General features: G+C 40.5%; 2 protein-coding genes across 5 annotated transcripts in view; one reads left to right on the forward strand and one right to left on the reverse strand.

Moving 5' to 3' along the window:
- The window catches only part of FNIP2 (folliculin interacting protein 2), a 120,215-nt gene extending 100,767 nt beyond the window's left edge, over nt 1-19,448 (forward strand). For all 4 annotated transcript variants that reach the window (XM_054576095.1, XM_054576097.1, XM_054576094.1 and 1 more), the window contains 3 exons: nt 10,948-11,148; nt 13,678-13,793; nt 15,710-19,448. In XM_054576095.1, the coding sequence (XP_054432070.1) occupies nt 10,948-11,148; nt 13,678-13,793; nt 15,710-15,788 (396 nt within the window). In that variant the 3' untranslated portion in view covers nt 15,789-19,448. The remainder of the gene's footprint in view (nt 1-10,947; nt 11,149-13,677; nt 13,794-15,709) is intronic.
- The window catches only part of SPMIP2 (sperm microtubule inner protein 2), a 63,676-nt gene continuing 48,353 nt past the window's right edge, over nt 11,799-27,121 (reverse strand). Inside the window, exons 4-5 of the mRNA XM_054576098.1 lie at nt 25,334-25,523; nt 11,799-11,932 (exon numbers count right to left, since the gene is read on the reverse strand). Coding sequence (XP_054432073.1) covers nt 11,885-11,932; nt 25,334-25,523 — 238 coding nt within the window. The 3' untranslated portion in view covers nt 11,799-11,884. The remainder of the gene's footprint in view (nt 11,933-25,333; nt 25,524-27,121) is intronic.

The raw sequence follows: 27,121 nt of genomic DNA on the forward strand, positions 1-27,121 counted from the left end.
TGAACACCTTCCCCTTGTTTCTTTCCTCAGCAAGTGACCACCTGACAGTTAAGCCATTCCCAAGGTTGCACGCTTTGTCTGCAGGGCCACAGGCTGAACTTGGGTGTCAGTCCGGTGAGCTTAGTTACCATAGCCACAGGTCAGATGTTTCCTTTTTGCCTCCCCCCCGCCCCCCACCAAACCCACCCTGGCCAGGCCACCTTCCTAGACTCTTTTTCTCTGTCCATGGTCCCTGTACCTTCATGATGTCTTTGGGCTTCCTAGAGTCCCCAGCCTGATGTGGTTAACAGGATCCCACAGCAATGTCCAAAAGGATTGATTTTCTCTCCCTCTCCACCTTATTACAGCTCTTAAGCCTTTAGTGACTGACACTGAACCTGTTTCCAAAATACATATACACATAAAACATATAGCACATAAAACAAAACAAAGAACTCCCAATAAGATGGGCTCATGTTCGGAAATTACAAACCCACGTATGAGGAAACTATGATAAGGGAGAGTGAGCAAATGCAACCAGGAGAATCAACACTCCCAGAACAATCGGAAAGAACTATTCAGTAACTATGTTTAAAATGGTTACAGTGATAAAAAGAAGGAATTGGAACATAAAAAAAGGAATTGGAACAAAAAGAAAAGGAATGGTAAATGATCTTAGGTTTGTAAAAGGACTAGAAAAGGGCTTCTAAAACTGAAAAATGTGGTGATTGAAAATAAAACTCAAGGAATGGGTTAAAGAGCTGATGAAATACTGCCAAGGTGAATATTAGAGTTTGTGAAATGGAGGCCACATATGAAATCATATCTTTGAATGGAGCTGAGATCCCCCCCCCAAAAAAAAGGCATGAAAAATATAGAAAACCAAGGAACAGAGATGGAGGCTAGAATGGGATATTAAACTTACCAGCATTACCTTATATACAATAATTAACAAATTGATACACAAATGATGCCAAAGAATCTTACGTTTTATTACCCAGAATATTTCAGAGAAAAATAAAAGATATTGGGAGGTACGTCCAGTTATCTGAATCCTATACCGTACCCTGTTCACGTTGTGTTTGGAAGAGGCTATCCGGTGGCTGGTCCCTAGTGGTAACTGCACTGTTGTAACCACTGCGCAGACGTCAGAGCTGGTCTGCACGCCCGTTGTCTGTCTGCATGCCTGTTGTCTGTAACACACCTGTGCGCTGGACACGTTTGAGGATTAACAAAGGATTGGTTTAGAGTATGTCATAGAGCAACAAATGCCAGCAGCATAAAGAGGGGGAAGTTTCTTGGCAAAGTCATCGTAGATTCAGCTGTGTTTTCCCCTACTGACATCGAGACCGTTATTCACACTTCTTGCGAGGTGATCTTCTGAGGGATTTCCACCATGAGAAGGTTTTTTTGGATTTCAAAGTCGGGTGCTTGGCAGACTCATTGAGCTAAAACTTGGAAATGCTTAACTGAATTCCTAGATTCTATTTCTGACATGCCAAGATACTTAATAAGCGTCTATGTTTTGTTTTCTGTGTTCCTGTCTGTAGAACAGGACTGTGTTCCTGGTGATCCCACAGGAAAAAAAACTGTGTGAATTAATAAGTAGCTACAGGAAGCATTTAATGTGAGAATGGTATTTTCTGACTGTAAGTTAAAAATAGGTAATCATGTGAAATGTTAGTCATTTAAAGGTGGTACGTGGAAAGTAAACATATAATTAATTGTGCAGATAACCTAATAGAACTAGGTTGAATCCAAAAATAAATCTGAGTAGAGAATTGTTCAATGGAGCCAGCATGTATTAGATATTTAGCACATGCCTAGCAATTCGTTAGGCTCAACGCAGAGGCTAAAGAAGAAAAACAAAATGTGATTTCTCTCCTTGGGTTACTTACGAAATCACTGAGTAGGCAAACAGATGTAAAATCAAGCACAAGTTAAGACAGTGTGATGAAATACTGAAATGTAAATAGTCAATACTTTCAGAAATCATGAAGCGAGCAGTGACTGTTGGGGACGGTGGTGGGGTGGACGTGGGACCCAAGCTGGGGCCTTGGAGGACAGGAAATTTAAGTGGTAGCAGGGAAGGCATCCGGGGCACAGCCTGAGGTCAGAGGAGGGGGCCCCCCTGCCTGGAGCCGGGGTTTGCTTTGAGGGCTCTGGGAGGTAAATACTTGTAGGCAAAAGAGGGGCCCAGGCTGTGGAGAGCTTTACGCACGGTGAGGAAAATGTTTGAACTGAGCGTTTGGGGGTTAAGTGCTGAAGTACGCTTTTTGAATTAGTGAGGGAAATGATGCTGTGATATTTTAGGGAGTTTGAGGGTTTAGTGGACATGATTAATATAGAGAGGATGTGGTGTAAGAAAGCTTATCCAACGTACCTAGTAGGTGTTAGGCACTTTGCTATGTGTTTCATACACATTTGTCTCATAGAAAGCCTCTGTGAATTAAACCTCGTGGGAGCTGTGAATCTGGTACTACCACATTATACAGATAGTATAATGTGATACTATCTGAGGCCCAGACTGAGCTGCTCAAGTCCCACAGCTAGTAAGTGACAGACACCATGCAAGCCCAATCCTGTCTGACTTCAGAGCCTTTGCTGTTATCATTGCTTTCTGTTGAAACATCAGAACCTCAGCTCTTCCGATTACCCAAGCCTTGTAGACATTTCTTGTTCCTGGAAGTTTAAGATGAGCAGAAGTCACGTGTGTGTCAGTCAAAGCAGCATACTTTGTGTACTCTGAGGTCTGATCGAGAACCTTGAAATTAGAATGTCTTAGGTATCTAATACTCTCAGGATACAGACCCACAAATCCTTTGTAACTATGAATTAACCAGACTTATTCTGGACATTCTACAAGATATAATAGCCAAAGAGTATTTGAGAAACCCTTTAAAGATCTATAATACCAAGTGTTTTGTTCGTTTGTTAATTTATCTTGAGCAATCTTAACTGGAAAATAGTTTGGAAAAATTAGATATTGACAAGGTGGAGCTAAATAAATGATTGTTTCTAACATCAAGTAGAGCAAGGCAAAAACCAATAATGGCATATTGTCACTGCTTCATTTCTCCTATGGACATTGGCCATCCACCCTAACAATTGCCTACAGCCCTTTATTGATCTTCAGTGTTCTTTCTGACGGAGGCATAGAAACTGCTGGCTGCGGTCTGGAAGAGGAGACAGGAAGGCATCAGGGGCCGCCGAGGGCTAGTAGCTCTGAGGCGCTGCCTGGGTTGCAGATGGGTGCTCCGTGGGCTGTGGGCACGTGGGAGCGCAGTGATAAGGCAGCACTCTGGGGAGTCTTGGATTGTGGAGGAAGTAGAAACATACTGCAGGCTCATTCTGATGAGAGAATTGAACAAACTCTGTGGACAAGAAACTCACTTTAAAATTGATTCTTTTCAACTTGGGAGAAAAAAGGAAAATTGATATATGTGTCTATAAGGCTTGTAGAGTTTTCAGCTAAACAAGCATTTTTAAATGGAAATGACTGTTTTTTATATTAATATTTTTCTTCAGATTTTCATTCAAAATCAACTGTCAGAGGTCCTGTATAATCTGAGACAATAACGGTTGGGAAGAGAACTTTTAAAGGGGTATATAAATGGTGTGGTCTTTTTTAGTTTTTCTGATGATGCTTAGTCAAAATAAGAAAACCCTCCATTATTTTTTTTTTTTTTAAAGCAGGTGTTGAATATAAGAAATCTTACTGGCCAAGCTGATAGTTCTATTGTATCTCCTTTTCCGTAAGATCCATAGGAGGCGAGACTCCTTCGGTTCATGTGTCAGTGTTGGGATTCAGCCAGACCTTACCTGCCTCTTTTTTATTCTAGCCCCCTTGCCCAAACTCTAAGCCTTAAGTATAGCAGACGGCTGAGTCAGGCATTTAGCAGATGTTTTAATCATTCCATCTTAGCTTTTATAGCATTTCTTAATGTACTTAATTTCTTAAAAGTACAGTTCCATGTATGTTACTGCTGATGAGAAGTATGTGTGTGTTTACGCCCTGGTGTGCACATGAATGTGACAAAATTGTGAATTGTAAAAATGTAGCCCAAACAGATTTCACTATTTTTTCCCTTGCTTTTTATTTATTTATTTATTTATTAATTATTATTTTTTTTTTCAAATACATTTGTCTCTGCCTACCCCCCACCACTTTCCCTTGCTCCCTCCCTCCCTCAACTCTTCCCCTTTGGTTTTGTCCATGAGTCCTTGCGATATGTTCCTTGACTTTCCCCTTCCCTTCCTTCCCCCCGCCCCGCCCCCCCCCCCGCTTCCCTCTTGTCTCTGTTGGTTTCTTTTCTTTTCAGTGTTGCTGGTCTTACTTTCCTTGCATCTTTGTATTGTTGGTTAGGGTCCACTTATAGGTGAGATCATATGGTATTTGTCTTTCACCCCCTGGCTTATTTCGCTTAGCATAATGCTCTCTAGTTCCATCCATGCTGTCGCGCAGTTTAGTAGTTTTTTCTTTCTTTCTGCTTCCTAGTATTCCATTGTGTAAATATACCATAATTTTTTGATCCAATCATCTACTGATGGGCATTTAGGTTGCTTCCGACGCTTGGCTATTGTAAATTGTGCTGCTATGAACATTGGGGTGCATAGGTTCTTTTGAATTGGCGTTTTGGGATTCTTAGGGTATAGTCCCAGCAGGGGAATCACTGGATCAAAAGGCAGTTCCATTTTCAGCTTTCTGAGGAAATTCCACACTGCTTTCCACAGTGGCTGCACCAGTCTGCATTCCCACCAACAGTGGACTAGGGTCCCCTTTCTCCACAGCCTCGCCAGCACCTGTTGTTTGTGGATCTGTTTAGATTTCACTATTAATTGCTTCTACAATTAAGATGTGGCTAATAAGAAAAACTTAGTATTAAAAAGTACGCTACATATAATTGAGTGTTTCTTTGTTTATTGTGGCTCTCTGTATGCCTTAAAAGAAGAGCCTTTCCTAAGAGGAATTTTCATTTGAAAACCAGGGTATAGGGTGTATGTGGGGGGGGGGGGGGGGCGGTGTTTCTGTGATAAATCCAAACATGGGCTTCTGAATCTTAAGAGTCAGAATATTAAGAGTTCTTTAAATTCTAAAACAGTGATTTTTTCTTTTAACCAGTGTGCTGCAAGAATTTTTAAAACATACAGTACCTGACTAGTCAGGGGCACTGACCTCTTTCCCCTTCTATTGTCAAATTTTAAAAATAATGATAACAGCTAGTACAACAAGAGCTGTCTCTTGTAAATGTATCATAATTATACCTATTTTTTGTCAGATTGGTAAAAAATATATTTTTCGGTGTGCCACAAAATTTTGGTAATTAGTTTATGTGTGCCATGAGATGGTAAAGGTTGAAAATCACTGCTCTCAAAGCTTAGAGATTGACTAATAAGCTCTTCAGTGGGGTTGTATTTCCTTTGAAAAGATATTACATCAGAAATTTCCAGTCACTGGAACTTAAGCTGTGACCCAATGAAAGTTTAGACCAGGTGAGGTATGGGCACCCAAAAGCCCTGGTGCCCCTTAAATGTAACTGAAATAGCTGCTGATGATATTTTTATCTCTCTCCAGCATTCATTCTGTTTTTCTTGACTGTTTTCATTTCCCTCTGTTTCTGTCTGCCTTTAAAAAGTGTTTGTTTTTCAGTAAATACTGGGTAGCTGCCGAGTGAGGCAGTTAGATGGAGGCAGTTGGGATGCCCTGTGGCTGTGTTCAGGGACTTGTGTGTTAGTGTTTAGTAGCCTGAAAAAGTGTAATTCTTTGAATATGTTTAAGGTACTCTTCTGAAAATATTTATCTGGTTTTTTTCTGCCCCTTGAGCCTGCAAAATAAAAGATAGCTAGGGACTTCTGGTCAAGAAGGAGGTGTAGATAAACATGGCTCACCTCCTCATACAACCATAGCAAAAATTGCAAATAAACTATAAAACAACTATTATCCAGAATCATCAGAAAACCGAGCTGTATGGAAGCCCAACAACCAAGGAATTAAAGAAGTCACATTATCCAAGAGGGGCAGAGATGCAGAACAGGCAGACCCACACCCACTGTGTGGCAGACAAAAACCAGGAGGGATACCTCAGGAGCGAGGGATCCCAGTCCCACACCAGACCACCCAGCCCAGGGTTCCAGTGCCAGGAGCATAAGTCCCCATAACCTCTGGTTGTAAAAATCGGTGGGTGCTGGGGCAGTGGAAGAAAGTGTGTGATTCTCAGGCATCTCCTCTGAAAGGACCCACAGAGGACCTAGGGCTTACAAAGACTCACTCCCTCTGGGCTCCAGCACCAGGACAGCAGCTAGAAGGACACCAGTGGCCTACAGGGAGAAACTGAGGTGTCTGGAATCAGGACAAGTGCTGGGGGACAGGTTCCTCCCAAGCAAAGCTGCCAAGACCAGGCAGCAGCATTGTCCCCTTTCTGAGCTCCTCCTCCAGAGCCACAGAGCAAGGACTCCATCACCCATGTTCACACGGGTTGCCCACCCTGGCGATTACCTAAGGCTCTGTCCTATCCAACTTAAGGTACACCTTTCTGCAATAGGCTACGCTACTAAGACAGGGAGTCAAAGCAGTTCAACCTTGTACATAGAAACAAACACAGGGAGGCTGCCAAAATGAGGAGACTAAGAAATATGGCCCAAATGAAAGAAGAGAGTAAAACTCCAGAAAAAGAACTAAACAAAATGGAGGGTGGGTGGAGTGGGAAAATGGAGACAACTGAACTTGAACAATAAAAAAAAAATTAAAAACTTTTTTTAAAATGGAGATAAGCAATCTATCAGATGCAGAGTTCAAAACACTGGTTATCAGGATGGGCAAGAATACAATAACTTTAGGTACTTCAACAACATAAAAAAGACCCAGGCAGAGATGAAGGTTACACTAAGTGAAATAAAGAAAAATTTACAGGGAACCAACAGTGGAGTGGATGAAGCTGAAAATGATTTGGAACATAAGGAAAACAAAAACATTCAATCAGAACAGCAAGAAGAAAAAGATTCCAAAAAAAATGAGGATAGGCTAAGGAGCCTCTGGGCCATCTTCAGATGTACCAACATTCAAATTATAGGGGGCCAGATGGAGAAGAGAAAGAGCAAGAAATTGAAAACTTACTTGAAAAAAATAATGAAAGGAAGTTTCACTAATTTGGTGAAGGAAATAGACATACAAATCCAGGAAGCACAGAGAGTCCCAAACAAGACAGATGCAAAGAGGACCATACCAAGATATGTCATAATTAAAATGCCAAAGGTTAAAGATAAAGAGAGAAACTTAAAAGCAGCATGAGAAAAGCAGATAGTTACCTACAAAGCAGTTCCCATGAGACTGTCAGGTGATTTTTCGAAAGAAACTTTGCAGGCAGGAAGCGACTGGCGAGAAGTATTCAAAGTGACGAAAAGCAGGGACCTACAACCTAGATTACTCTGTCCAGCAAAGCTGTCATTTAAAATCAAAGGGCAGATAAAGTGCTTCCCAGACAAGGTGAAGCTAAAGGAGTTCATCATCACCAAGCCATTATTATATGAAATGTTTAAGGGACTTATTTAAGAAGAAGATCAAAACTTTGGACATTAAAATGGCAATAAATTTACAACTGTCAACAGTGGAATCTAAAAAGCAAACAAGCAGGACAGAAACAGAATCATAGATTTGAAGAGCATTTGGAGGGTTATCAGCTGGGAGGGAGAAGGAGCAGGTATTAAGAAGCATAATTGGTAGACAAAGAATAGACAGGGATATATTAAGAACAGTATAGGAGATGGAGTTGCCAAAGAACTTGTATGCATGATCCATGAGCATGATTAAGGGAGGGATTGCTGGACGGAACGGGGATACCAGGCAGATGGAGACAAGGGTGGGGGGGGGAGGAATTGGGACAACTGTAATAGCATAATCAATAAAATATATTTTAGAAATTGGGAGCGCGCCCCCCCTGCAAAAAAAAAAGAAAGTCAGCCATACATTGTGGTGTAAGGGAATGTAGGATGCTCGTCAATTCTGCCATGTGCTTGTGCTTAACCTGTTTTAACATTTTTCCAATCCCAGGCTTTGTGACAGGGGCTAAGAATACAGTTTGTCCCAACCCTTGGATCCATTCTTTCCTCAGGCTTCCACCTCAGATTCTGCCTCTTTACTCCAGTGATTAAAAATGACTCGTGTCCATTTTTCACGTTTGATTTTCACTCTTGCCCATTTAATTTCTTCTTTTATATAACTGAGACAATGTTATTTGTCTCTGTCTCCTTTTGTTATCACCTATAAATCTACAGCCTTCTGAAGTAACTCATGGTTGGAGACTCTTCCATCCATCTCCACCCCAAGGAGCCTTGTTACTCCTGTCTGGCGGTTTAGTGCTTAACGTGAAGCGCTGCGTGTTGGCGGTGCTGACGGTGTTCTGTAAGCTAGAGTCTGTACACTCTTCTTAGACTGACACACACTTTCCTTCCCTGCCACTCTGGTTGGGAATCATTTAGGGAAATGATTTGAATTAGAATCTGGATGTCTGCTGTAAATAATTAATCCATAAAAAAAGCTAGTTTTACACAGACATTTTCAGTCTCCTGTCCTCTTGCTCACAGGAAAGAGTGAGGAAGGAGCATCTAATTGGCCTAGCCTGGGTCATATTAATTACCACACCTTGACAGAGGCAGGTGATTGAAATCTAGGTGAAAGGTGAGTGGCATACATTTAACTCATTATAAGTATGTGGGCATATGGTCAGTAATGATTATATACACTCTCAGAATCTGTTTGTTTAAGGAAAGGTTCATAGTATAGATCTGTTTTGTGCTATACACAGCACACAGTGAATTTCTGATAAATGCAAAGCATTAAAGAGAATTGATTGCAACATACAAATCTTTTTAGTTTCTATATTTCTGTTTCCTGTGTTTTTAAGGACCTAGGTACATTAATGGCAAGTCATTGTCATCTTGCTATGAATTAATGACACATTCATTGAGCAAGAACTTTCAGAAATTTGTAAAGGGAAGTCACCGAGGCTCTGTCTTTAGCTTTCTGTTTTGGAGAATGTGTACGTGTGTGTTTCAGAAGGGAGGGGTGAGGGGCCACAGAAACCTTTGGGTGAGAGTGGGAATACGGGGCATTACACAAGTGAGCACCCTTTGTACCATTTGCTTAACAAGTCTAGAGAATGAGAACCATCCTTGGGAAACGGTTTCATTAATTCAATAGTCTGCTCTGTCAACTTATCTCATGTTTAAGATTATTTGAATACATGCCAAAATAAATGTTGGACCAGTAAGCTTTGCCTGATTTGCTATTCTTTCAATAAGAAAATAGTCTAACCTTGGAAGTTTCCTTCATGAATATAGTGTAGGAGAAAGTGTTGGCCCCAACAAAGTTTGCATCCTGCCCAGCAGTCATTTCTACCCCATTTGTGAGGAAGCATGCAGAGCTGGAGAAACTTCCCTTTTAATGAAAAAGCCCAGGGCTAGGGAGCCAGATCAGCTGTGAAAGTTACAGTGGGACAGCTTAGATGTTGGGTTTCTATTCTTGGTCTTTCCACTACTAGTGTTAAGTCTTAAAAATCGCAGGTAATCATTGTCTGAGGCAAGGTTGTGTATCCTCTTGGGTTCTTTGTTATCAGCAGCAGAAACCAACTCTCATTAACTTCAGCAGAAGGAACTGTATTGGAAGATATTAGGGAATTGATAAGAAGGCCAAAGAACTAGTCTGGGAATAGACAGGAAACAAGACAAATCTGAAAGTCCAGGAACCAAGAACTATCAGAGGTATTTGTAGTTGTTGCTGTCTGGGCAGGAAAATGGTGACGCCAGCCACCATTTTCTCAGCCCCCTGTTCCCGTGATCACAGGGAAATCACGGGGAAGGAGCATCCAGTTGGCCTAGCTTCTGTCATGTTACCGCACCTCGATGGAGGGAGGGTGGGGTCCTCCAGGTCTTCTCCAAGAAAGGTCTTTCTCCAAAAGGAATTTGGGATGAACTTATTGAAGGTTATGCTAAGTAGCCAAAAGCAACAGGTGGCCACCACAGGCAGTGGAAGGACTGAATGACAGACGGAGACCAGAACTAGTTTTCCTATGGTAAAGGAGGGTTAGAAGCACGTGCTCATGTTACAGTGGCCATGAGGTGTGGCTTTTTTGGTCCCTCTATATACCCGCCTTACCCCACCCCTTCTTTCTCTCTCTGTCTGAGCCCTAAAAGGACAGACCTGTTGTAATGTTGATTTGTACCCACGTGGGATACTAAATACGTGTGTCAAAGGTGTTGGTGATGAGGCAGCTATACCCGGATCGATTTTGAGAAATTCACCTTTTCTAAAGCCCTCTTCCGGGACTGAGTCAGTGTTTACCGTTTGCCCCGTGGCATAGTTCACTAGTTGACCTGCTCTATCTCTAACTGCCCAGTGAGGGAGCATTTCGTATTTTAAGTATGTTCATCAGTACCCATACTTTTTCCTTTTGGACTCCAGATAAGTAAATTCATACCCCAACTTGATTTTCATTGGTTGTCAGAGTTGATTTATGCATGGGCACACAGTCACTATAACACTGCTTAACGATTAAAGCTGTAACTTTCAGGGAATATTAATTTGCCCTACCAAGCCTTCTTATTGCACATATAGCAATAGAATCCTATACCTTCTTCTAATATTCTCCATCTCAAAAGGAAAGTGCAGTCTTTCAAAAGGAGATGAATTTTAATATCCTGGAATATAGGGAGGGCATGAATCTTTCACTTATCTATGAACATTTAACAACATTTATAGTGTACCTCTTGGGTGTAAGAAAAATGATTAAATGCGATTTTTATCAAATTAATTTTTTAATGATTTACTCATGCTCCTGTGTTAGTCCCACAAAGCCCTAAATTTCAGTAGCTCTTCCCATCACCTTCTGAACTGTGAGTCTAATGCTAAACAGAGACGTTCTGGACATTTTATGGAGTGTTGTAAAAACCTGACCCGATGTGTTTCCCTTCCAGCACCCAGTGCTCGATGAGCCGATAGCTGAAGCCGTCTGTATTATCGCAGACACAGATAAGTGGAGTGTCCAGGTGGCCACAAGTCAGAGGAAGATGATGGACAACACGAAGCTAGGCCAGGAGGTCTTGGTCTCTAGTCAGGTGTCCAGTTTACTTCAGTCCATTTTACAGCTTTACAAGCTTCACCTTCCTGCTGATTTTGTAAGTATTTGTTCTCATCAAGATATATAGTTAAAAAACACTTCTAACAATACTTTGAAGAAGGTACTTCAAGATACATCTCTGTCATTTAAGGTACTGGCAGTACAGCATGACAAGGGGACCACTGAACGTGACTGGGTTAAAGTCTAGGCTTAGCCAATGGTTCGTTGTATGATGGTGGACAAGCCCGGGTGTCTGAACCTCAGCTTTCTCATTTTTAAGATGAAGACAGGTCCTGTTCAACAAGCATGTTATGAGAATCCTCTGAAAATTAGGGCGTAAGATACTGCTTTTTAAGCTGTCAAAGCAGAGTTTAAACAGCCAGTATACAGTAGTGGCCACCACCTGGGCGTTACAGTCCAGTAGCCTGAAGTCAGACCAAGCTCAGCTAACTCTGTGATTTCTCAAAGTCTCAATTATCTATAAAGCTGGAGAAATAGTAGAACCTAACTCACGGGATTAAGAAAACAAAATCAGATAACTCACATAAAGCACTTGGGATGGTGATAGGTGTTAGAAGCACTCAGGAAGCAGCTACTATTTGTACAATTGTTAATATTAGCTTCATAAACAAATATTAATGGTTTTAAAGACTGACAACACCTTTTCACTAGAATCTTTACTTGGGGTTTAAACTGAAGCTTACTCCTGCACGACATCTGTCTCTGAATATGAGAAGAGCTTACGGGATCCTACAAACTAACTTTTGTTCGATATATTAAGGCAGATTTTCTTTCTAGTAGCAAGGTGCATCCTTCTGATTTCGGGGCTGAAATCTCCTTTTCTGTAAGGGAAGGAAGATATATTAGATTTTTTAGTTTTTTACTGTTACAAGTATTCACCAAACTTTTATTTTTTAGTCTCTAGTATATAGTTCTTACTACATTTGGCATCTTAATTTTCCAAGCAATAAATTACTGTTACTAATTCTTTTTCACTTCATTTGGACAGAAATGTGTTTAATCACTTAATAATATGAATGACTTAACCTCACAAAACCAAGATCAGAGGAAATTTCATCTGCAAGTTTTAAAATTCTCCTTAAAAGTCATTCAAATGAAACATATGATTAAATGCCTGTTATAGGCTTCAGTATGAAAGGAGACAGTAGCTACTTAAAATTTCAGATGTTAAAAATCAAATAAATTCATTTCAGGATTAAGATGCCAGAGAGGAGAAGGAAGAACTCACAGTTCTATTTAATAATCAAGCCTTTTAAAAAAGAATTCTAAACACTTTAATTTCAAGAACAGTGTACATTTTGTATAGACCGATGTTCTTTTATTTTGACATTGCAACATACAATTTTCATGGAGGCTATGACAACACTGCAGAGCAGCTATTTTCAAACAAAGGATTCAATGTAATGTGAATGTTCTTTTTAATATTTTATAACACTCTTATTAGAAAGTTTATATTTACTCCATAAGGAACTGTAACTTAACAGGAAAGAGAGCCTTTCACCACTGAACTCTGGGTATTGGGGGGAACATTTTCATGGGGATTGGTGAACTCCTCCTTGCTATGATTATCACGCTTAGTCACTTGCCAGTTGTGTTTCATCCATCTGACACAAGGCATTTGAAATTTTAAGCCAATGAAAAAACTGAAAAGATTACATTTCTAATGGATAATTTTTCCATGTCACTGATCAGCCCAGATGGTCAAGATCAACATTCTCAAATGCATCTGTTAATCTTTTTTACCTTGAAAATAGTAGGCGTAATGGTCTAGAAGAAAATTATGTGTGATAGAATTACCCTTGCCAAAGCCGTCAGGTGTCTTACTGAAGATGCTTGGATAGCTCTGCCTGCCAAACGCAAAAGCATTTGCCTCTGGTGAAAGACACAGATGGTTGCTATTCTCTCAAAAATGAAATTGGACACAATTCCAAGGATAGAGATGTTCTGAAAATAATTGTCCTTTATTTATTGTTACTAAAGACCTAGTTAAAATACACTCTTAAGAGAGGGGCGGGGGGTGGGGAAAGAACTTCAAAATAACCTTGTTCCAGTCATTTGACTTCTGGGAATGTATTGTGCCAAAATAACCTGATATATAGGGGGGAAAATCAACAAAGATATCCTTTACAAAATTATTTATCATAACAAAAATGCGAATTGCTGTGGTTAAGTATATAAATGGTAAATCACATTCTCAGAAATCATCTAGCCATAACATTGCAATGATAAAGAATTTTTACTAACACAGAGAAAGGATTATTATAAAGTTTTTTAGAAGCAGGAAATAGTTGCACTTATAGAATGATTTCAGCTACATAAAAAAATGCTTTCAAGAAAAGACTAGAAGATATATAGGAAAATCTGAATAGTCATTGGAAAAAATAAAACTTCGTTTTACAAAAACCTATTCTTATACCTACTAGTGATAGGTATGAGATGGCTTGTAATTTTTAAGAGTATTTTATTATAATTGTGTACTTTGAAATGAATAAAGAGAACTTAGTGCCTAGAACACTGGCAGCGTTTTTAGTTCCTACCCTCATTGTGAATGTTACTGTCTTCGCAGTGCATCATGCATCTTGAAGACAGACTACAGGAGATGTACCTGAAAAGTAAGATGCTGTCTGAATACCTTCGTGGACACACACGAGTCCACGTGAAAGAATTAGGAGTCGTACTGGGGTGAGTTGTGTGACGTGTCACCATTTCTCCCTGTGATGGGATTGTCCCTAGCACTGTACCCCTGACCCGCTTAGCCTGTGCCACCTCACACCTGCAGCCCCCGAACCGCACTGACGTGCTGGGGACCATCAGGTGTGTGCCCCTGCTGCTCCCCAGCGACCGGCATGTTCTTGGCATCTGACACTGGACTTTCATGCCCAGAAATAGGAAACAGCACTTTAAACTAGTGGCACTTTATGTTAGTCTCCCTGGGTTATTTTATGTGTGGAAGTGAAAAATTTAACCCCACTCTGTGTGCCCATTTCTAGTCATTTCAGTAAGATGTCGAAGGCACACGCTGTGAGACATCTGCAGCAGCCTGGGCTCCATTTCGTGTCCCGGAGGAGGCAGGCAGGGCGTTGTGGACTTTCAGGGGCCTGCCTGCGTGCTCGCGGGTGACTGTGCGCCGCTCTCTTGGATGACAAGCCCAGAGGCGGGGACGTGCTTGTGTTACTAATAGTGCAGAGTGTCTTCCTGAGAGTCTCTGCCATGACTTCTCTAGAGAAGAAATTCTGGCTTTTGTTCTACTCTGCTAAATTTTTCAACACACTAACAAAAAGGCATCGTGTATATGGGGACTTATCCCCTGCCTACGATGATGATTCCCCCAGTTTGGGCAAAATACTGTACATGTATTGTCTACCTTGAAATTTTCTATTAAGTCTGCTCATCAAAGTCTCAAGACTCAGGCCTTTGCATTCTTGTCAGACTCTTCATCTTTCACACCCAGGATAGAAGTTGCTCTGTTGTGTGGCTCTTCGCATTTCCTCTTACACATTTTTCTTACATATTTCATTTTTAAAGTATTTTCCCCTCTTGAGGCACTTGCTTTTACAGTTGACTTACAGAGTATCTCTTTGTTGTGTTTTTTCTGGGTTTTGGTTTACCAGCCTCGTACTTGCGTCTTGCTGCATGAGGTTGCCCATTGCCAGATGAGTGCCTTCTATTTCTAGGACACTTTGCTGGTGCCTGACTCTGACAGGTGTCCACCATCCGCTATTAGACGGATCGTAGGATTTCTGTCCGCTTCTCGTCTCTAGGCCCTTATTCCACTGTCAGTGGGAATCACGCCCAGCCTCTCTCCAGCCCCTGCTTCCCACGGGCAGGGCCAGCAGCACCAAGGGGGCCGGAGGGCCTCTTGTCCACCTGAAGTTCCATCTGTAGGGGGCCAGTACCGGAGAAAGTTATAAGGGCTCCATGAGGTAACGCCAGCTACCTCTTTAGATTTCTTTTTACATTTTTTGTGTAACTCAAGGGAAAGGTGAGGACGTATTTCTTGGACTGAAGCAGTCTGCATTTTTTTTCAGGACTTTTGTCAGAATGTAGCCTGTGGACGGTGCTGTGCCTGCCTCTGCTTTAAGAGAGGCAGCCCAAGTCGGGTCCATCCGGTGCTGCTATGTCTCTCGATTCAGTATCTGTTAGTGTCACTTTGCTCTCAGAATGTCGTGGCTCAAATGTTTAGTGAGGATCTAAGCTGTGTAACCTGTTGAACAAACCCCCGAGGTTTTTGAAGAAATAACCACTTTCATTATTTTCCAGACTAATGGTAACGTAGGTGCAGAATCAGTGTGAATGCAGGATGTCGACTGGAGGAGTAAGGAGACAGTGGAGAAAACATGGAAGTGCAATATAATGAGATCGCACAGGGGACACAGAAAAGTTATGGACTTAAAATCGGGAGAGCCGCCTGTGTCCATACATACGCCCAGCCCCCCTGCACCCCCTCCCTGTCCACCGGGAGGTCACAGTAATGAACAGGGTCATCAGCCTTCCATCTCTCTTCTTTTCTCTTTTGTTTTAGGCAGTGATGTAGCAAGCTTGGAACCCAGCAATAATATTAACTGCAAAGTAATCATCTTTTCTTTTTCAATATTCAGGATTGAATCGAACGACCTGCCTCTGTTGACAGCGATCGCCAGTACTCATTCTCCTTATGTGGCTCAAATACTCTTATAAGCTAAAGCTCAGGACAGTTCTTCCTTGGAAGAAAAAACAAACAAACAACAGATTCTCAACTGAAGGAGAAAAGAATAAGCTCTTGTGACGTCAAAAGCATAAGAAGAGCAAACAGAAATAGTCATTCCACCGCTTTGTTTTGTTTTATTTTGTTGCTGTCAAGTGGATGCTTCATTGGAACTTAGGTTTACCTGACATAATGGCATGTATGTGTTTCCTGAACACTGTAGGCCTTTTGTTACCCACGAATCAACAGAGAGAGTGACCTTTTTGATAGGAGGAAGCATAGCACTACACTAAACACTAAGCTGTTGGTACAGATTGCCTTGTGTATTCGGACTGAATGGCAAGTGACTTTGGAGCAGCAGGTGAACGACGTACACACCATTCCAGTTTCAGAACCTTGGCATGAGCTCTCCACACTGGAGAAAGCATTATTTTGCTATTCTAAGAAGACAGTCAGGAAAAGGACTTCAGATTCCAAGTCAGAGTTTGCTTTCTACAAAAGGTGAAGTAAAGAAAGCCACATTGTGCCGTCCTTCAGCTCTGGTGGCTGTAGGTGTGACTGTCTGACGTGAAACATGAAAGAAAATTGTTGGGAAGAGAGTGCTTTAGGGACCCACTGTTTCACATCATGGAGTTTACCTTGTCTCAGATGCAGCCACAGGTAGGTTAGAGGTGGATTGTTGGTGCAATAAACCCAAGAATCAATGTAGCATCTTAATCCCATCAAGATGGAGTTTGTAGCAGCAAAGTACACCATCTGATACCATATGTTTAACCTTATACTTTAGAGCTTTCAGTAGCCTCTGAAGAGAGGCCTTTTACCAAAGTTATTTCTATAAATGCAGGAGTATTTGTTGCTAAATTCTTCCAGCCAAAGCCACTTTCTTCCTGTAATAGTTAATACAAATGACTATTTATACTTAAAAGGCACAGCTGTCCTGGTGGGAAATGAAACCTCCAACAGTTCAGGATGACTAATGAAAGTAATTAGTTTGAACTCTTATAAACAATTGGTACATGGTCCAAATTTTTACATTACCATCTCTGTGCCTTCTAATTCCTACATACTTTTCAAAACGCCGTTCCAGAAATTAACTTACCCATAGTATCAAACCTGCCAAAATGAGGAGTTATTTGTTAGCATAACTCACTTTAAAAAAGAAAAAAAACTTAATTTTCTGTTCATATAAAAGAAACTTTTCTTAGTTTACCGACCAAGAACTATGACCACATCAGACAATATACTGACATCCAGGACACAGAAAAAGACTTAAAAAATTGATCATTACATGACAGGAGCTAATCTAGTAAAGCAAAATACTGTTATATGTGTATATATAATTATATATCCATATAGTATATATGGATATCTTGATGATCTTGAGTACAGCTAATTATAACCAGGCTCCAGTTTCCTTTCACTTTTTATAAATTAATTTCAGTCCTTTCCATTCCTTTGTATCTAAGAATATGAAGTAACTTCCCTATTAGGGATTTAAAATGACTTCAGATTTTCTATCTGAAAAAATTCTAAACACCAAGTTACATATGTTTGTCTCTTCTTTTACAAATGCAAGTTACTTGTTTGTTTGAAAGAGAATAGCAGCAGTACCGGTGGAGAAAAGTGGGTGAATTATTCCTTAGGAATCAGTCAGAATTGCTGCGTTCCCTCCTCTCTTTTTTTACGATGTGAAATGTGGATGGGTGCATTAAAACTCTTACGCTCTTTAATTTTTATGTTTTTCTTTTGTTAAATTAAGTTTTCTAGTCTTCTTAGATATTTCTTTCTTTTCTTTCTTTTTTTTGCCTAACATCTGAGTTTAGTGTTTTAAGTTCTCTAGTTTCACGACATCACTGCTTGTTTTTATGCTCCACAAAGAGAAGGAACCTTACCTGTGGCTCAGCTCACTCATCATTTGTTTTTCATTACATGTAAATAAATTGTAATAGCTGGTGTTACATCATTTCCATCTGTACCAGTTTAAAGCATTCCCTCATTCTTGTTCCCTTTTCCTTGTTTACACATTTTGGGCACTTTTCCTCATTCACCGCCTTCCAGGGTTTCATAGAAAATAACTAGACACAAAATCAGTTCCATTCTAATGTGGCATGTTGAAAATTAGACCCATATAGGGGAAAATTGAGCCTTAAAAGGCTGATTCTAAACTTCATGCATAAAAGATTGAACCCAGTCCCCTCAAAGCCTGAGAAGATTTAATTTGCCTCTTAATCTACTGTTCCCAGACTCTCTGGAAAACTGTCTGTTGGGAACCACAGGTGGGTCACACGTGGGGACTGATTCAGTGATGCTCAGGGTTCCGGTCAGGACCTAATCCTCACACCTCCTGCCTGCCAGAACAGACCAAGAATGCTGCTGCTCTTTCACAGGCCTCCTTTAAATAGCATTCAAGTTTTGTCTGTCTTAAGTTCAACCTCTTCCCAAAAGTGGAAAAGAAAAACAATCTCACAGACTTGTGTTGAGATACACCCACGTACCTGCCGCTCACCACCTAGGGGCTTAACTTTGTCTTAGCCGAAGAGGCAAGAAGGGATCCCACCCTCTCCCATGCCCACCTCAAGAAACAAATAAAAATGCTTAAAAAAAAAAAATGGAGAAAACTACCTCAGTTGACAGGATTCCACCTTTAGGACTTCTTCAACTTTTAAGTCTTACCTGTTGAGTGTAACTTTTGTAGCATTTTGCTCCTTTAAGCAAGCTAGTGAGGCATGACAGAGCAGCAGCGTGTACATGTGACTGTGACGGGCCTCTTTCTAGCATGTTGCAGTTTATTTTTAATAGATTGACGAGTGATACGAATGTAAAGATAACTGTGTATGTTTAAACGTGACAATGAAAATTGCAAATGTAGCTTCCATACTTGTGCATAACTCCAAAGTATTTTATTTTTATCAGTGTTAAATAGCTTTTTGTACAGGCTTCAATCCATTTTTCTGAAGTGTGCTGTTTTTTAATGAAAATAACTATAATCTTTTCACATCCCATGGAACTTCCGTTTACACATCACAACTTTTTAAACTTACCATATTTTTCAAAATTAACTTTTTTGGAGGAAGGAAAATTCTTGCTTGCTAAATGATACTAAACTGTTGTTTAGGCTCTTATAATTAGGTCCTGAGATTTTATAAAAATTTAGTCTGTAGCTTTTTAGGTTCTTCACTAGCGTTGGTTGTACATAAAAATAAAGAATATAAAGTGACCCCCAAATTCTTTTGAATGTCTGGATTTATCCACTATTATGTACTTCTGCAAAGTATTTAGTTAATGCCTACTTTTACCATTAAGCCGAGTCTTTAGCTTTTCGTGGTAATGTGAACTATTTGTTTTGTGTTGTGCTTTGGGGGAGGGGACATTTGATTATAATACTTGCTTAAATCAAGCCGCCCCCTCTGAATGTTAATTTTTAAATGTCAAAATTTGGTTAACTATATATCTTGGAAGCAAGATTGCAATATGCTCTAATTTAAGCGGTGTTAAAAAAAAAAAGAAAAAGAAAATTCTGGGATTTGCTATAATGGAAGCTCCATGAAAACAAATTGATAGGGCTTTATATTTTTGATCAGTTAATAACTATCAATGTCAATGTATGGAAAATTTTTCTTAAAACTTGTTCATGTTTATTTTGATCCATTTTGTTGTGGCATTTGGTGCAATAAACCTTTTGAATTTATCTTGAACATTTGTTTGTTATATTGAATCTTAGGACTTAAGAACTCAGGGGTCTCATTTCCATTAACTCACGCTGCTGAAACAAATTCATTACATTTGTCAGTGATTTTCAACAGGAGGGTTTGGGAATGTAGGGCCGTTTTCACTTAGCATAAGGGTGGGTGAAGGGGGTCGGAGGCTGAGGGTGACGGCAGAAGCATCATGTGTGGGACACCCCATGGAATGAAGAATTGTCCCACCTCCTGCGTGACTTTGAAATATCGTGCTGGACATTCATGTGAGTAAAAAAACCTGCTTATAATTATCTGAGCTGAGAATTGAATTCTGCTTTACATAAAAGCACAATGTATTTTTCAAATGATTTTTAATTGCTGAATTTTTCAGAAATGCCACTGTTCTAGAAATTGAGGGAAGATTTTACCTTGTAAGGTTCAGAATTTTAACAAGAATTGACATAATTTGGAAAACATTCCCAACAGCTACGGTATTCATGGGATTTGAGTCACCGGTACAGTATACCTTTGTCAGCCTTCATTTATAACTCTCACATTTATGAAGACTGTATATACTTTGTAGGCATAAGCATCTGCCTGCTTCCTTATATTTTTTATTTTAATCTAGTGCCCCAATATTTTTAATGTATTTAAAAATATATTACAATAACTTTTTAAATAATAACTCTAGAGCATTGTATTGGTTTGTTATAAATTATATGTTTAAGTGGATTGTATTATTTATGAATTTTATTTTAGGAAAGTAAAGGGCATTATAAAATATTTGCTATGAAATGGATGAGATCATTGATATTCATGGTCTCAGGAAAAAATATGCTGTTAAGTGTGACTTTTGTAGCAACCTAATACCTCAATACCATTCTGAATTTTGTTGTTTTTAGGACTATAGAGAGAAGTAACATTAGGTTTTTCAAAATACTTTTTAGATCAAATGAAAATTTCAAATGTTTTTCTGTATTCCCTATTGATAAAGACCTTACACACATACACGCCACATTGCTTTTTGGTTCCCTGGTGTCTGGACTGTTTTGTCAGATACTTTGTGTATGTTTCTTCATTTTAATCCCCATGCCTCGATGTGATGGATACTGATAGTTTTGTGTGTCAACTTGGTTAGACCACAACGCCCAGAGAGTTGGTCAAACACCAGTGTGGATATTGCTGTAGAGGCGTTTTTTAGATGGGATTAGCACTTAAATGAGTAGACTCTGAGTAAAGCAGGTTGCCCTTCTTAATGTAGGTGGGCCTCGTCCACTCAGTTGAAGGACTTAAGAGAAAACAGACTGAGGTCCCCAACGGAAAGGGAATTCTACCTCTAGGTTGCCTTTTAACTTCAACCAGAACATCATTCTTGCCTGGGTCTCCAGCCTCCTTGCCTATCCTGCAGATGTTGGATTTGCCACCCTCTACAATCATGTGAGCCAGTTTTTAAATTCCTAAAAATCTGTCCATTTATCTACGCATCCCATTGGTTCTCTTTCTCTGGATAACCCTTGACTAATTTAGGTACTTAAGCTGTCAGTCCAGTGATACATATAATGACCCCAAAATGGAAGTGGGTGGTCAGAATGTTGTCATACCAAGGTATAGGAAGTAGACTTTGGGGCAAAGATCTTTAACACAGTGAACAGTACAGATGTCAGAGTTATCCTTTAAGGGTTAAGATACAAGTCATATGGTCTCTGAATATGTGCTGCAAAGGAGATGTTGGAGAACAAGAAAAACGAAAGTGAGAAAAACCCTCTTCGATGGCAAGGAAGGCGGTAATGCTCCATTCACAGTGGAAGGAAAACAGCCCCCTTCCTGTACAGAGGGACCCTGCCATTGCGTGTTCCTTCCCTCTGGCTGCGCACCTCGCGCAGCTTTCGTGGGGATCTCAATTCATCAGTTATCGTTCCTTTTTCTCATTTTCCAGTTCTCAGTCTACCAGCTTTTTCTACTCAGTGTGTAAAAAGTAAGTTTCACCCCTAATAACCTTTTCTCCTTTGTTCCTCTTTCTGTCCTCTTTATTCTGAGTTTCTCCATCTTCTGACAACTAAGCTTTTTCTAGAGGTTTTTCTTGGCATTCACTCCTCCACTTCCGGTTCATTCTCCTTACTGCAATGTGCCCCCTCACCTCCCTCCCTTCTCTCATGCGGACTGAGGTTCAGTCCCACTTTCTTCTTTTCCATGGTAACTGAAGACTTTCCCTGCACCCAGTCAGCACCGAGAGCCATTGAATCTGGTACTTTCTTTGTGTCTCTAATACATCACGTTTCCTCTTTTCTGTTTGCCTTATTTTAATCCCTGTTGATTTGTCAGTTGAGCTACCAAAATGCCTTTCAAACTTATCTCCCTTTCATGTTGAACAGTTCTAATTACTCTTCCAGGAAGTGTCTAAATAATCTTGCCAACATAAAGTTGATTCCTGTCACTTTTGTTTAAAAGTCAGCCCAGTAAATTTCAAGTTCCTAGCATCATGCATTCAAATGGCACCACTGGTCCGTCTTCCCCTGCCTTATCACCAGACGCACCTCCTTGTACACTATTTTCCAGCCATACTGAACCACACGTCCTTCCTCCAAAGCTCTAGGTTGTTGTTGCCTTTGCCTTGCCAACCTGTGCCCTTCCCTTGCTCCACGAAGTGCTTCCTCTTCCTAGCTCAACACGCAATAATTCACTGTCAAATGCTCTAGCCCCTACTCAAGGTCCCTGGACCAGCAACAAATGCATTGCCTGGGACCTGGAGAGAAATGCAAAATCACAAGTCCCATCCCAGACCTACTGAATCAAAATCTACATCTTAACCTGATCTCCAAGTGGTTCACATGCACATTAAAATTTGAGAATTACTGCTTTTGCATACAATGGGAGTGAATGGATGAGGGAAGAATGTATTAATCACTGAAATTATATCCACGAAATACAAATGGCTGATGATAAAAATATGTCGCATACACATAAATTTGATAACACTTTAGTGGCTACTATTTATGTGGAGGAAAAAAAGCCAAAAATCAAAAAGGGAAAATAACAGGTAGTCTAGAAGATAGAACTTGAATGATGTTTTGTGATTTTTAAAAAGAAATTTGGAGAAATGTAGTAGAAAATACAGTTTAAAAATTTGTTCAATTTTCAAAAATATGAATTTTGGGTAAATGTGTACAAGAATGATACTGTTAAATACCGTAAGTAGCATGTTAGAAGTATTTTAATCATGTTCCAAGTTTAGGTTTATAAGTAGACATTCAAACCCAAGAACCTCAATATATAGAAAATATTTCCATTTCAAGCCATCTATGTTGATAAGAAAACGTGATAGTATGTATAGCATTATGCATCTAAGATTCCCCCAGATCACTCCGTACCGCTGACATATTTTTCCTCTTCGGAGGCCACTTTCAGTGCACGGTTCTGAATCCTCTAGCATAAGAATGAAAGTGCACTGGTATTTCTGAGGAAGTGTAGTAATGGTAGCCACTCATGGGTGGCCAGTGTGAGACATGATATTGGAGGCTTTACACACATTACATTCCTTATTTGCTTTTGAATTTATAAGCACACTTGCTTCAAGTTATTTTCACTGAAGAGGATTTATATTAAATGGGGTGGGGAGGCTTGAGTGCTTATTAAAGTATTATCTGTAAGAATCCTATGGGATGGGCCAAAAAAAGGGACTTGGGAAACAAGTTTCTAATATATCTCTGGATATTTAGAAGAAAGCCTAGTTGATAAAAAGAGAGATTATTTTGAATGATGCAGTGTATTGTTTATCTCTGGAAGGGAAGGGATGTGACCAAGTGATCAATTACTCTCACCAACAACGAATTAAACCCGCCTCAGGTGCCTCTTTGATGTGATGCCCTGAGGAGGACAGAACATCACTTCCCCTGGGATTCCTGCCAGAAACACAAAACTTGACTCTACTCATGGGAAAACACCAGATAAATCCAAATCAAGAGATGTTCTACAGAACTGGTTTATAGTCTTCAAAATGTATCAGTGTTATGAAAAGTCCAAGACTAAGGAAATGTTCCAAATTGAAGGAGACTAAAGAGGCATAAGGAGTAAATGTAATACATGATCCTAGGTGGGATCTTAGAGCAGAGAAAAATACAAAGGACATTATTGGATCAAATTGGATTATGAGCTATAGATTAGATATCGATTTTAAACAATTTTGCAACAACAATTTTTAAGACATGCAGTACCTGACTAGTCAGGGGCACTGACCTCTTTTCCCTTCTGTTGTCAAATAAAAAAATGACAACAGCTAACACACAGCCATAGCCATTGGTACGAATGAATCAAAATTATATCTATTTTTTTTGTCAGACTGGCAAAAAATGTAAAAATCTTTTTTGATGTGCTGCAGAATGTTGGTAATTAACTTATGTGTACAACATGATGAAAGGCTGAAAATCATTGGATTAGATAATTATCAATGTTAAATTTCCTAAATCTTATAATTGTACTATGGTTATGTGAGAGAATGTTCTTATTCTTAGGAAATACAACCTGAAATATTTAGGGGTAAAGGAACATCATGACTGCAACTTACCCTCAAATGGTTTGGAAGATAACATATATGTGTGCGTGTGGTGTGTGTGTATTTGCATACAACATAGAAAGAAAGCATTAAAGCAAATTAACAACTGATGACTCTGGGTGAAGAATGTGTCAGGAGTTCCCTTTCTACTGTTCTTGCAACACTTCTGCAAGCTTGAAATCATTTGAACATGAAAACTCTTTTAACAGATTTTTTTTAATGGACAATTTTTTTTTTAACTTTACAAAAACCCATACATGGTTGCTCAGTTGATCTAGTGAATGATAGAAGGAGGCCCTTGGGATCATATAATCTAAGATCACTCCAGTCCTACACAAAATTAGTTCAGAGATGGAAAGTACTAATCCAAGCATCCCCTGCACACACTAGAGTAAATCATCTCATTTGGACCCAGCCCAAAATTCAGACCACATGAGAATACTAGCAGCTGAACTGTGCCCCTGGAGTCAGGACCTACCAAGGACTTCTACAGCACCCTCACGGAATGTTTCCAACAGATATAATTAATTGCTAATGAATCAGATTGCTGGTGACAGAGGGTAAACAATATTTTAGGGACTTGGCAAGATTCAATGGAGAAAAGAGACTCTCTTCATGTATAGACATGGGTCACTGAATGTAGCCCAGCTGATTACCTTTCCTGCCATGGAAATCTGTTGTACTGGAAACACTGCATGACTATAATGTGCATTCTGCTCTGGGATTATGCAAAAGAACCTTAGGAAATAGTTGTTAATTTAAATATATATTCTTATACATTCTTTACTTGGTTCCCATGATAACTCTACAAAATACAACAGATACCAATATCCCCATCTTACATACTTAAAAAAAAAAGTCCATATAGGGAAATTATGCAACTTGCTCAAGATTCTAAAAATGGTAATAGGAAAAACTTGAACTGGTATAGTCTCACTCTGCTAGGCCACCTGTAAGGGATTTAAGAAGGTTTAAAGAGTTACCTCCATTTCACAGACTGAGAGCTTTCTCAGGTATTGGAAATCAAGGAGCCGGGCCCTTCTCCAGGTTCAACCATGTGATCAATGAGCAGTTGTAAACAGTGAACCCCACAACCTCTTGTTTTCCTCAGCTATAAAATGGAAATAATACCCACCTACCCACAGCATAGGCAGTACTGTGGAAACCCAATATAAATTACAGAATGTTTTGATAAGTTAGAAGCAGCTATGAAACATTAGTAGTGGTATTCCTGTCGAATAGCATTCTTTAATGTATATATTGAAAGAGCTTGATGTTTTCTATGATTCAGAAAAGCAGATGATCATACCTCCGCCTTTTTCGGTGGCTTTGGCAGCTTAGGTGGTCCGGAAGCTCCTGGCAGTCCTGCCTTACTCTGTCTAATGAGGGAGGCCCCTTTGGAATTCCTTTGATCCATGTCCTCATAATTGCCCATATTCCAGGCAATTCGACCACGGCTGAATCTTCCTAGCATATCCATAATACAAGGTCTTGGTTGCCTGAAACAGGAACAAACTAGTTGGTTCTCAAATTGGAAGGACCTACCAACAAGGCTACCAGTTTTCAAAGAGTTGAGATTTGTCTGTCTCCCTTCGTGATTTGAGGCCATTTCTCACCACAAGGCTTGAAAAAGCTAATGTCCTGAGCCATCGGCCAGTGTTCTGAGAAGTTCCAGACTCTCCCCACTCCACTGGACATCCAGCTGCTGGAGATGGGGAGCTAGGACACTTACCTAGGAACCTGGTTGATGCATTCACCCCTGTGTCGTGACTGCCCTCCTGCGTCCTACTGGCCAAGCATGCAAGATGCTGAGAAGTGGAAGGTGAAGTGCCCAGGCTGAGACTGTGAGACCCACCAGTACGGCAGGACACCGTCTGCCCATGCTGAGATCTCAGGGGAATTCAGGAAAACACGAGCTTCGTGATTCCAGACTCTGGCTTTGGACCCCATATTAGAAGAATGATGTAGGCTTTATTCTATTTCCCCAGAGAAATCCTTATCTAGGTTCCAACTCCCCTCAATTAGAATATTATTCGAGGACTGCCTTCCCATTATAAAGGGCCTGCTCAGGGGGGGAAAGACAAAGCAGATCGGAGCATAAGGCTCTGCCGTCTCATTTGGAAGGCTGTTGTCACTCTAGAGAGCCTCTTGGGGCTTCTTACCCCCACATCCCTCTACCTCAGAGCCCCTTGGCCACTGCAAATTTCCCTTCCTAGAATCTGATTTTGTGGATTTCCAAGACCTTTGGATCAAGATTTGTGGCAGGTCTGCATCGCTCTCACTCAAGAACACGTGCACACTATCCCCAGCACAGTACGTGGCAGAGGAGACAGCAATATGGAACAAAGTTCCTGCTATCATCGAGCTTATGTTCACTGAGTGGGGGAGTCAGTCAGAGATTTGGGAAGTATCATGAAGAAAAATCCAGATAAGGGAAAGAAAATGCAGGGCATGCTATTTTTGTGAGGGGAAGCATGAGGGGGAGGTAACACTTACAGCTGAGAGCGGAACAGAGAGAGGCCATCGATCCCCAAGGCACACGGGGTCAGACACTCCCTTGCCCTCCCTGGAGTCACAGAACCCCTGCAAGGGGAGGGGACTGGCCGCCCGCTGCCTCACACCCTCCCCTGACACTCCGTAGCCTGCAGAATAAAGTTCCAACTCTTTAGTAGAGCACAGAGGGGTGTTTGTTGTCGCTGTTTGCTTTTTGTCTTGTTTTTTGTTTAGTTTTTTTAAATCGTCTGCCCACAGGGACCTTTCTGGCCTGCTCTGCAGCCCATCGACACCTCTCTCTCTCTCTCTCTCTCAGACACACACACACACACACACACACACACACACACGCCCCCCCCCCCCCTCAGGTGCGCTGGCAGTGCCCCTCTGTGAGCTCTGAAGGAGCTGGGCTTTCAGACCTTCAGCTTCTCTTTCAGCCTGTTCTTTCTTTCAACCTCCCTCCTTTCCTGGCAAACTGCAGCCAAGGCTTTAAATGGCACTGTTTCTGTGAAGACTTTCCTTTTTTCCCCGTCAGGCAGCACTTTTTCTCCTCCTACAGCACGTGACATCTGAATTCTTTTGTAGAGACTATTAGAATATATTA

Source organism: Pteronotus mesoamericanus, unplaced genomic scaffold (assembly GCF_021234165.1).
Source record: "Pteronotus mesoamericanus isolate MK-2021 breed Mesoamerican mustached bat unplaced genomic scaffold, CSHL_Meso_final contig_32, whole genome shotgun sequence".
NCBI classification, from domain to species: Eukaryota; Metazoa; Chordata; class Mammalia; order Chiroptera; family Mormoopidae; genus Pteronotus; species Pteronotus mesoamericanus.